The sequence below is a fragment of the Schistocerca gregaria genome, chromosome 2 (genome assembly GCF_023897955.1).
Source record: "Schistocerca gregaria isolate iqSchGreg1 chromosome 2, iqSchGreg1.2, whole genome shotgun sequence".
Taxonomy (NCBI): domain Eukaryota; kingdom Metazoa; phylum Arthropoda; class Insecta; order Orthoptera; family Acrididae; genus Schistocerca; species Schistocerca gregaria.
In genome coordinates, this window is record NC_064921.1 from 473,791,326 (window position 1) to 473,803,969 (window position 12,644).

At 40.0% G+C, this 12,644-nt stretch overlaps 1 protein-coding gene across 1 annotated transcript in view; it reads right to left on the bottom strand.

The window, feature by feature from the left end:
• Positions 1–12,644, bottom strand: part of LOC126326497 (CCAAT/enhancer-binding protein zeta-like) — a 177,542-nt gene that overhangs the window by 136,362 nt on the left and 28,536 nt on the right. The window contains exons 3-4 of the mRNA XM_049995645.1: positions 8,092–8,200; positions 7,706–7,897 (exon numbers count right to left, since the gene is read on the bottom strand). Of these exons, the coding sequence (XP_049851602.1) occupies positions 7,706–7,897; positions 8,092–8,200 (301 nt within the window). The remainder of the gene's footprint in view (positions 1–7,705; positions 7,898–8,091; positions 8,201–12,644) is intronic.

Below are 12,644 nucleotides of genomic sequence, written 5' to 3' on the forward strand. Positions count from 1 at the left end.
CGGCATTCATCATGCAGATAATTTGTTTCATTTCTAATTCTTCAGTTAAAATTTGATATATCTTTTCAGGTGATATCTGGTAAGCGTGACCAATTTCACACACTTTCAATCAGCAATCCTCCATGACTATTTTGTGCACTTTTGTTCACAGACAACAGTCCAATGAATATCACCTGAACAACTCATTGCGCTAGTGCTGATCTCTCATTGTGATTCCGAGAACTTTTTAAACCACCCTCATATACAGCTTAACTTGGACTGCAAACAAGGATCTAACTTGGTGTTATCCACATTAACAAACCGTTGCAAGATGTGAAAGGAGTGATAAGTTTCAGAAAAATATCCTTGGACCGAATTTAGATTTGGCCTGGTATTTACCAGCTAAGCCACCAAGCCACACTTCAGCAACAAGAATACATGAACACACAATCAAAGAAACGTAGATAATTTTTTCAGAACTATCAGTAATAATACACACTTTTGCAGAGATACAACACACTAGGTAACAGGACATGAAAGCAGTAAATTAAGGGTAGGCCTTCATTACCAATGTTAAATTGCTGGAAGTATTTTTTTGGAATAGATAACATCTGCAATAATGAGTTGATCACACTTCCAGGTAAAGTTTTCTAAAGGAAGTGGTAGTGGTAGCAACACTACACCGAAGGATATTTTCATTCCCAACATTTATCTCATTCCAACAGACTTGCCCTTGATGCCACAACCTTCAGGTAGTTGGTCTTTACTTAGAGTGTAGATTTCCTATCACTTTACACAGCTTGTATCCGAGTATCAATTGGAAACAACATATACTTAGTGGATAAATCTTTTACTCCACAGTACAGTGTGCACTGTTTTGAAACTTCCTGGTAGATTAAAACTGTGCGCTTGACAGGGACTCAAACTTGAAGGTTCTTATAAACTGAACTACCCAGGCAGGACTCACAACCCGCCCTCATAGTTTTAATTCTAACAATACCTCTATCTTCATTTTTGTAAACTTCACAAAAGCCGTTTCCTAGATCTCACTGAGCTAGCACTTCTGGAAGAAACGATACTGTAGATAAATGATTTTGCCACAGTCAAGGGATGTTCCCATAATGATTCTTTCTCCCTCCAATAATTGTGCACTGGTTGGAAAATTTCTTACTCTAACTTCTGCAAGGACAAAAAGGGAGCCAGTAAGCTAATGAGAAAAACAAAATCCAGCTTATATGGAAATAAAATTGTAGTTTCAAACAGGAGCGAGAGCAGTAATAAAATCCTAAAGAAGTACTGCAATGAGCGGATGGGCTTGCTGAGACTAATAAAATCTTTCGTTGGCATTATGATGAGATAGTGAGATCAGTGGCTCAGTGGATAAATGACAGACTAATAAGTCAAAGGTCAGTGACCTCACTCCCTAGTCATTCCTATGAATTGTCATGTCATTTACTACTTCTCTCACCTCTGGTAATGATCTCCAAATGTGCAAAATTTGAATCTGCATAACAATTTAGAGACCACAATAAACAGTAACTCCCTTTATAACTGGCTGGAAAAGCCAGTTCAACGATCAGAGCATGACAAGGGCATAATTTCTCCAATAATGCCTAGTAAAGTACTGCGGTACTCACACCAAACTTTGGGTGTGAACGGCTTTGTTTCGTGAACAAATTATTAACTACAGCTATACAAATGCACAGTATAAATACAACACCTCCCATTTCTGCAGCCAATAAATTATTCTGAAGTAGCAATACTTCAAAATACTCTGCACCATGAGTATATATCTGCTGAGCTAATTGAAAGTTGTATGAAATGTGCCACTGGTTGTTTTGGCAAAGTCAACCAAGAGGAAGGAACACTTCTCAAATTGCTAAAAATGAGTGAGACTGTGCTAATATGTAACCTTTTTGACATGAAGTCCTATGTTTACAAGTCAAATCCTGTTAAAGATGTTTCACATAAAATGGTAGAACATGACACAGAAGACAGAAACATATATGGGAGAAACAACATTTTGCATGAGGCACAGCATGAGGTTCTCATTTGCAGCTCTGCCAACAATCAATAGTGGTATTTGTAACTGTGAAATAAGTATCTTTCAAAGGTGTTGACAGTATTTTCAGAAACAGAGGTTTGGTATTATGGATAAAGCTGTTAAAATTACTTTAGTTTCACAGCCAGCGGACACACACACCTACATAGATGAGCTGGTGCGAGTCTCATGGCAGAGTAGAGCTGCAAGCTACCATGGATGTTACCCCCTTTGTATGGGCAGAACTGCAGACCCAGGTGTTTACTTACTGGTGGCAATAAAGCAGGACCTGTCATATCTTAAGCTGAGATCACCCAATATGGACCTGCCTTTTGCATTGTGCTCTACTCTTGGTTTCACGCGTTAGCTGTTACAGTCATACTTGCTGGTCACATTTTATGCTTTTCTCCATTCCAATTTCTACATGGTGTTCAGATTTTCTGATCTCCTGTGGATTGATCCACATGTCAAATTTTCCCTCTTCCTGGATCCAACTCCCTGGCTTTCGGGTCGAGCAACCACCATCTGCTGGAGTAGGGACATTTGAGCTGACAGGATGGTTTTGCAGCACTGTCACAGCTGTTCAGATACACAAGCAGGCACGGCGATGGGATGTTCTTACACATGTGATGCTTTTTTTTCCTTTTTTTCTATGTTATTAATTTTTGACCCCCATGGACCCAGAAGTGTGCAATGCTTGTATCAGCAGTTGTGTATCAAGATGCAACAACAACTGCAACAGGAGCACATGAACAAGTTGCTCAAACAGAAGTGAAGTCAATGGGAATGCTGCACTGCCAGGTAAAGGATTTTGTCGATCCAACTGATAAGGCCACCTTGTTATTGTCCAGCTATGTGGAGTTGTATGAAATCATACAAAATTTCAAGTCCTTTACTGAGCCTGAGAAACTTCACTTTGGGGAACTCTGTCAGTTGATTACGCAGACTTTGGACATCAAACCCATGCGGTGGTAGTACCACTGCAGTTTAACCAGCACTGCACGTGCCATAGGCCATCCCGTGTTTCCTGGATCATATGCAAGGTCTCTCAGGCAAGCATCAGTTTGAGTATCCCCACCGTGCTACCTTCTGTGCGGACTCATTAATTGGGAACCTGATGATCTGGTTAGTACCTGACCCCAAGGTCCAAACTACGGCATTAGCATTTTCAGATCCTTGTTTATCCGAAGCTGCCCAGATGTTGAATTACATAACCTTACTGTAGGAGCAAGTGATGTACTTTCTGATACTGGCAGGTTGCAAAATTTACATATGATAAACTGCCCCGGTATCCCATAGGATTGGTGAGGTGACCTTGCCTTCACTGACCCATTGTGTGGTTATGCCATTGACGATTTTCACATGGTAATATCACAGTGCTGCCTGTCATTACCAGCGATGAGCTTGGCAGGAACAAGTATGCCAAAGAGTCATAATCACTGCATGTGACATTTGTCTGACTCTAGGTGCCATTCTCCTCCTGCATCTGTTTCCACTCAAGGGGCAAGTCAGCAGTCCTGTTGTTATTTGGTGTATACTAGATAGGGCTGCCCATACACAGTCATGTGTGGGGTATGCCAAAATGTAGGCCATTTGGCAACAATTTATGACAAGTGGTGAGCTGCAAGACTATCATCAGAGGCCCCAGTGTTTTCTCTTGACTCAGAGGCTGTATTCGCCACCTCATTAGCATCAGCCCAATGTATTTTGCTAATGATGGTTGTGGATGGGTGACCAATAGTGTTTCAGGTAGACATGGGGACAACCATCAGCCACACACCGTAGGGTGGCTTGTGGAGTATAAATGTAGATGTAGATGTAGAAGACTGTACAAGGCCCTTGGGCTGCTGTGTTGCAACAACTCTAAATCAAGTATTACACTAGGTGATCAAAAGTATCCAGACACCCCAAAAACATACCTTTCATATTTGGTGCATTGTGCTGCCACAATACTGCCAGGTACTCCATATCAGTGACCTCAGCAGTCTTTAGACATCATGAGAGAGCAGAATGGGGCACTCCGCGGAACTCATGAACTTCAAACATACTCAGGTGATTGGGTGTAAAGTGAGTCATATGTCTGTAAGGAGATTTCCACACTCCTAAACATCTCTAGGTCCATTGTTTCCAATGTGATAGTGAAGTGGAAACATGAAGGGACATGTACAGCACAAAACCATACAGGCCGACCTCATCTGTTGACTGACAGAGGCTGCCAACAGTTGAAGTAGGTCATAATGCGTAATAGGCAGACACCTATCCAGACCATAACACAGGAATTCCAAACTGCATCAGGAGCAACTAAAAGTACTACGACAGTTAAGCAGGAGGTGAGACAATCTGGATTTCATGGTTGAGCAGCTGCTCATAAGCCACATATCACGCCAGTAAAAATCAAATGACATTTCGCTTGGTGCAAGGAGTGTAAACATTAGTTAATTGAACAGTGGAAAAACATTGCGTGGAGTGACAAATCACGGTACACCATGTGGTGATCCGATGGCAGGGTGTGGATATGATGAATGCTTGTTGAACGTCATCTGCCAGCGTGTGTAGTGCCAACAGTAAAATTTGGGGGCAGTGGTGTAATGGTGTGGTCATGTTTTCATGAAGGGGCCTTGCATGCCTTGTTGTTTTGCATGGCACTATCACAGCATAGGCCTAAATTGATGTTTTAAGCACCTTCTTGCTTCCCACTGTTGAAGAGCAATTCGGGTATGGCGATTACACCTTTCAACATGATCAAGCACCTATTCATAACACACAGCCTGTGGCAGAGTGGTTACATGACAATAGCATCACTGTAATGGATTGGTCTGCACAGAGTCCTGAGCTCAGTCCTACAGGATACCTTTGGGAAGTTTTGGAACGCCTACTTCGTGCCAGGCCTCTCCGACCGACATCGCTACCTCTCCTCAGTGCAGCACTCCGTGAAGAACGGGCTCCCGTTCCCCAAGAAACCTTTCAGCACCGCATTGGACGTATACCTGCAAGAGTGGAAGCTGTCATCAAGGCTAAGGGTGAGCCAACACCATATTGAATTCCAGCATTACCGGTGGAGGTTGCCACAAACTTGTAAGTCATTTTCAGCCAGGTGTCCGGGTACTTTTGATTGCATAGTGTACCTTACAGTAAACAGTAGATTCCACTGTGGGGCAGTTCGCCATCTCAGTGTACTATAAGAAAGTAGAACAGCAGCTTACATTGTTACTGGTAAATTCACCATTGGAACAAAATACTTTTGGGCTGAAGCCTTGTCTGTTTTTGGATTACAGATCATTGACAAGAGCTCATTTAGTGACCCAATTGGTCCAGTTTCAAGATTTGGAGTCTCTATTGAGATTGTATGTCCAAATGTTTGAGAATACCTTGGCCTGGACAGAAAATTTCGAGTCTCGTGTGTCCCTTAACCCATCAGCAACATCAAATTTTGTTGCCTCCACCCTATTTGCATGACCAAGTGCAGCAAGGTCAAGGTCAAGGTCAAGTTGCAGCATAGGCAGAGACTCTGTCATTTTTCTCCACTTTGTCTAGTCAGCGAGCCACCCCTTTGGTGATAATTAAGCAACCAAATGGCACCATGTGCCTTTGCAGCAATTTTAAACAAACAGTCATGGATTGTATCCCATTTCATGTCTGGAGGAGTTTTTGGTGAAGTTATCAGGACCCTAGCATTTTTTACACATCAAATTGTGCAACACACACCAGCAGTTGCCACTGGATACCAAATCTCAGCATTCCTTACTGTTCCACACCCTGTTTGTGCTTTACCACTTTAATCACTTGCCCTTTGGTATTTCATGTGCCCTGAGAATTTATCAAAGATATTGGGAGCATTACCTGTTGTGTCAACTACCTCGATGACATCTGTGTCACAGGCTCCCATGAGAGAAGTATTTACGCAATCTGCAGGGGATTTTCCAACACCTTCTGGAAAATGGCCTTTGTTGCAAATTGGAAAAATGTAGTAGTTTTGCTCAAAACATGCATGTTTGGGTTACGTGCTTAAGCAAGATGGCCTTATCACTATGGATGAGAACATCGAAGCCGCCATCAACCTCTCGCCAACCACAACCCTGAAGAAGCTCCAGTCCTTTTTGGGCAAGATTTCTTATTATGCTAAGTTCATTCTCTAGGCTGCATACATTTGCCACTCTCTTAACTGGGTTTGGCAAAAGGGCATCAAATTCATGTGGTCTCCAGACTGTCAACGGGCTTTCCAGTCCCTCAAGTAGTGTTTGTGCTCCACTCTGTTTGATTTCTTTTATGCCGGGTAAGTCACTAATCCTGGTCACGGATGCAACCTAGTATAGCATTGGTGCAGTCCTCTCTCACTGGAACCCAGATGGTACCAGGTAACCCATTGCTATACATGTTGAATATGCTCTTAATGACACAAAGTAACTATTCACAAATGGGAAAGAAGGCACTGGCTATCATTTTCAGTGACAAAAACTTTCAGTGGAATTGGGTGAGCTCTATTTTCAGTGTCAAAAACTTTCAGTGGAATTGGGTGAGCTCTTTCTCTTAAATTACTACTATTACACTCATAACATTGGCTCACGCACAGAGGCTGCAGAGGCTCACTGTTAGCAGTGTTCAATCCACTGTGTATCGGACACATTAGTACTTGGTCCAGCATTAAAATCTGATGTTAGTTCCACCACAGTCTGCCACCTGTTCTGTTTTACCAGTCTGCCCAGCCTACAACATCCAACATCTGTAATGAGGAGTGGCCACCCAACCCAACAATGCCTGGCCATGATTTCACCACACATTGAAGACACTCCCCATAGCAGTCCTTGAACACTGTTGTGCAGTTTCCAAAATGCTCATGCTGAGCCTCTGGGCTGCCTTGGTCAAACTCATATAGATTGTGAGGCTTCCCCATTCTACAGATGGACAGTACGCTCACTGATACTGCATGTACCATGCGTGACTCTGACTAATAGCCATTCTTTGTCAGGCGATGTTGCTAGCGCCTGGATGGGTTTATATCAATAGTAGTTCATTGGCTACTTCTTTCATTTTTCCAGGCTGAATCATTTTCCTCAGATTCCATGATGGTGCTATCAGATCCTTTGTCCGTTTCCTTTTCCAGGGTCATGATACATGTTTTCCATCTAGTTTCCAAGGCTTCTCTTGAAATTCCATATTATTATTATTATTATTATTATTATTATTCGGTATGGGGTTATTAGCCCAAACCCCAATCTGGAGGACCAGGATTTGTATTAGGTTTACTCCTCTAAGGAAGATGGCTTCACTATGCCTCTAGAGCCCTCCCTGTCCTACGTTGTGGGATACACGTCGTTTGGCTCCTCAGTCAAGACCAATCCGACTTGGGTGACCCTGACAGTAACTATGCTACCGAAAGCATAGCTCTCAACTTCAACAAAGTATACAAACCCTCCCGCCCGACACTTGGATAACAGGTAGTTGCAGCTCCCAATTAGGCTGTACACTGCTGCCTGATATCACGGTAAAGAAGCAGCAGAACATAGCGTCCTCAATAAATTTGTTTTAAACCATTTAAAAATGTTGCATTCAGTGAACATCATTTAATTAGGCAACTACTACAATAAAAGCAAAAATATGGACACACATTAAAATGTTCATAAGACACAGCAAGCTATATTACATCAATAAATGGTTGACATCCACTATATGGTGGAATGACATTACCTATAACCATCAAACACTCATTCTTCTTTCCAACTTTGACTAGGCTGATCAAGTTCTTTAGAGTTGGCACATTATGAACAGGTGAATCTTGAATAAGAATTGTGTTTGCAGCAACTTTATCAGAGGCTGTTCCCTTGTTGACAACAGTTCGCATCCATGAGTAGTCAAACTGTCTGCCACCTTTTGATAATTCTGACAGAAAAGCAAAATGATTTCAAGAGTGAAAAAGTCATTTGAACGAAATAAATTCAAAATATGAAATTCAGTTTATCATAAATAACATAAACATGTATTTTTAAAGACAAAAATGAACTATTTCAAGCTAAATGGTTGACTGTTGTAGGCTATTTCATATTCATAAAAAATATATTCCATGCTATACATACTGTTTGTATATGAACAAGTCTCATCATTTAGTAGTTTCTTTGCTTCTAATTTTAAATGTTCTATTTCTGCATCTGACACTTTTGAGAATTCCTCTGGATCATCTGGAACCTAAATACATAAATATATGAAAAACAATAGCATAAGGGCAACCTAATTAAATCACAGGCTTAAATGACATGTTAAGTCTAAATTAAACAGTCTGTCCTTAATAATGAGAGCAATTATAGTAAATTATCTGTTTTCAGTGACTATATTTGGAAGATAGCTAATTGCAGTGCATCCAGCTAATTGCAGTGCATCCAGTAGAAACACTGGGGCTCTATCATCATAGGACTGTAAAATACTCTTTATGAAAATAAATGACATGGAGATTATGGTTCAAGAAAGTATAGTTTAATTATCTTTAAAGACTGTACACAACTACAATTCCTATTAGTAATAACTAAAATAAAAAAATCAGTATCCCATTGTGCTTGCTTCTATGATAACGAAGCATTCAAATATTTCCCATTGGACCCTCATAGACAAAGTGAACATTAATAAAACTGACAAACTGCAGGGACAGATTCCTGACTCGAAATGGAGGGAAAAAGGTCCTATGAATAAGTGTCCACAAATGTATCATTGCCACAATAGATGGGGCTGTCAAATGACAGTTCCTGACCAAGTACCATGTGTTCCTTGTAAGTTGCAGGCTGTGTGACTGATGCAGCATACTGAAAGCTGCAGAACAATCCGATATTCCTGCCGACAACAAGCAGAGATGGTGTTTGTGTACAGATAAGCAGATGGAAAAGGTCAAGGGGCAGCATGGTTATAGCAAAACAAGTATGCTCACAGACACCAACCACATAATAAAACATTTCAAGCCCTTTTTGTGTGTTTACATGATCATGGTTCCCTTCAGACAGACGAACATGCATGGAGGCTGCGGAATGTGCATATATGAGATATGGGGGACCAGGTTCTACAGGATATTGGGACAAACCGTAGTACAAGGTCCAGGCAAGTGGCCCGCTAACAATGTGCAAGAGACATTACGATTAGGTGTATCCTGCATGACAATCACTACTATCACTATCACCTGGAGTCACATGGAGGACACTTTGAACATCTGTTGTAAAGTGGATGTGATACAGCTCTGTACTGGGTTCCGGGATGATTTATTGTCATTGCACGCACATCGTCTATTTCCAGATACATGTTCATAGGATCCTTTTCCCTCCATTTCCAATCAGGAATTCAACCCTGCAGTTTGTTGGTTTTATTAATGTTCGTCCTGTATATTATCATCAATATGTAGTGTTATCACTCCATTGGTCACAGAAAAGTTTATGCTCTTCAGATATTTCACGCAATATTTTTTATACATCACATGCAATGAAGGACATTGCTTGGAATAAAATTATACACACTTCACAAACTGCTTTCACTGTGAAGTGGAATCAATCTGGACCACAGCTCTATACAACACAGTGTGACAGTGTGACTGTATGTCCAATAGGCAATTAAATATGAGGATATAAGAGAGCTAAGAACCCTCCCCCCCCCCCCTCCCACCTCTCTCTCTCTCTCTCTCTCTCTCTATATATCTCTCTCTCTCTCTCTCTCTCTCTCTCATACACACATGCACACGCATGCACACAGATACCCAACCAAGGAACAGGAGAGATGAGGATACAAGAAATGATTGGTTCTAGACATGGAAATGATGAGAGTTAAAACCAAGATAAATTAACATGAAAGATATCAATCCGGTTAATATGTGAAAGGTAAATGCTTCATTTGCAGGTAACAATAGGCAAGAAATTGGACAGAGTTAGTAACTAGAAATTTGAATAAACTAGAATGAAATATAAAAAAGAAAGGTTTATGAAGGCAAAAAGGGATAAGACAATGGTACATATGAATAAGAATAAAAGGACAAAGCAGAGGAGAAACTGAAGGAAGGAGAAAGTGACAGAAAAGACAAAACACAGCAAAATAAAATAACAAGATAAATAGAACTACAAAGATAGGAAGAGAAAAGTAATGCTCAAAGTAACAGAAGGTGGGTGGAAATGATACTGTGGAGGAGAGATGTGTTGTGAATATAGTAGTGTACACTAAAAACAAGAGCGTGGCAGAAGTCAACATCCTAAAGAACCAGTTAGTATCTGTTGTGTATAAGTGCTGGTGCTGGGAGAAAAGACGCAGATCATCTCTGCTCTTGTATTCCCCAACCTGTTCACCAAAAAATTCATTTTTTTTTTTTTTTTACAAATCAGTTTATTTTTGGGTACACTCCTATACTCAAGTTTATTCCAGTAAGCTTTGTTTACAAGTTCTGAATCTCTGTTAATTAATAAATGGGAGCCTATCCATTTCACGGAAAAGAAATGAACAAAGCAAAATACATATCGTTACAACAATAGTGAATATACTCATACTCTTGCAAAGCCTCTCACTGCACGCCAACAGTAAGAGTCTTAACTTTTATACATACGTCTGAGAGAAACGTAAATAACATATAGTATACACTCTACAGGATACATTTATTTAATGGTAATAATGAAAATGTTAACACACAGCACAACATTTTTATAGCGGTGGTGATGTCCCTTGATATCATTCATGTGATCAGTTCTGAAGTGTTCAATACTAACTCTCATTGTGTTAACCAGTGCACTTGAGGTATCAGGCTACTATAAACAATTGACTACTTTTCAAAACTCTATGTTTTCCAAAGTATTAGATTTACAAATGTGATTGTCTCATAAACAGAACCACAAACTCACCAAGTTTGCATTTCACATGCTACAAATGTTCTATGAATGCCCCTCTGGCCACATGACACATGTCCAAGTGGTAGTCAAGTTTGTTCCATACCGTAAGTAGCAACAACCTGTCAATAGTCATCACAACAGCACTGATGCTTTCTCTGGTTTATTCCAGTGTTCTTAGCATTGAGTGCACGTAAACATGGTCCTTAATGTACCACCAAAGGACAAAGTCACAATGTGTTTGGTCAGTCAACTTGTGGGGCAAAGGGGACAAAGCGCATCATCTACAACACTACGCCCAGTTCAGCAATGTGGAAGTTTGCCATTTAGGTAGTGAAGTACATTGATGGTTCAATGACAGGGTGCTCCATCCTGTCTGGAGATGAAATTCTCAGAATCGATAGTCAGTCGTGGAAATAACCACAACTGCAACATATCAAGATAACACGTACTCATCATAGTCTTTCCAAAGAAAAAAAACGGCCCACACACCTTCCTCTTTAACATTCATCAACCAGTCCTCTACTGTTTACTGAGATAATCAGTGTACCTATACTCCTGATACTAACACATAATGCTCTGTTAATGTGGCGATTCTTTTTCATAATTCCTTTTGAATGCAAAGTTGCACTGTTCTAACAGATAAACATCTCGCATTTTCCAACAGACAAAAGCTCTTTTCTGGCTTTATAGCCATTCTGTCAAGGCACTGCACTCGTAACACCAACTGGTGTGCACAATGCAAACTTCATGAGTTTACGGTTTTATTTACACATTAATCAGATTTGTAGATGTAATGTTTTGAAAAAAAAAAAAAAGAACTTTGAAAATGACTGAATAATTCATAATAGCACTGTTCATTGAGCAAATAAGTACACTGTAAAAAAGAATCGTTCTTTGGATTTATCTTCTAACTTTGTTCATTTTTCTTTAGGTACATAACAAATGCTCAATGTGCAAGGATTGATAAGTGACTCAAGTTTTATTTCAGAACTTCTCCATAATTCTTCAGGACTAACAGTCTGAACAGCTTTTGTTGGAGATTGATTCTTCAGAAAGACCGCAGTGTGAATGGCTTAAGCTCAAAATTGTTGCATCCTGCATTAGTAATCATCAATCTTGCCTTTTCAATGATTGTCGGATTCAGGAATTCTGCCTCTCTGTGTTGCATCCTGCATTAGTAATCATCAATCTTGCCTTTTTAATGATTGTCGGATTCAGGAATTCTGCCTCTCTGTGTTGTTCTTGTGTGTAAATAATTGCTGTCTCACACTGAATTCAATTTATCTTTTAAGAATGACTTCATATGCTGACTTACAAACTCAATTCCATTATCTGTTCAAAGTATTTAAATTTTTTTGACTACTTTCCTTTTCTACTTTTTCCTTGAACTCAATGAAAGTACAGCACTCTGCTTTTGTTGATTTTAGCGTATAACCAAATGGCTTCCTTGACATATCACCCATAAAAAGTGAATATTAAATGTGCTCCTGCCTATGAAGTTATGCCCATTAGTCCACAAACATTGGAATGTACTGTATCACGTAGATCTTTTGCTCTTCTACTTGATGTTTCAGGAATAGGTTATCAACAGTTTGTATTAGAAATTCCTCCAAGATACTTTAATTTTGCAGTCGTTAACATAAGCATTGTATTATTCTACAGCACCTTACTATCACAGATACAAAAAGATGCACACGGGAATTCATCTTGTTCAAAAAAAGTTGTTCAATGACAAAATAATATGAATGTAGAAAATAAAAGCAAATTATTATGGGATGTTTTTCCAG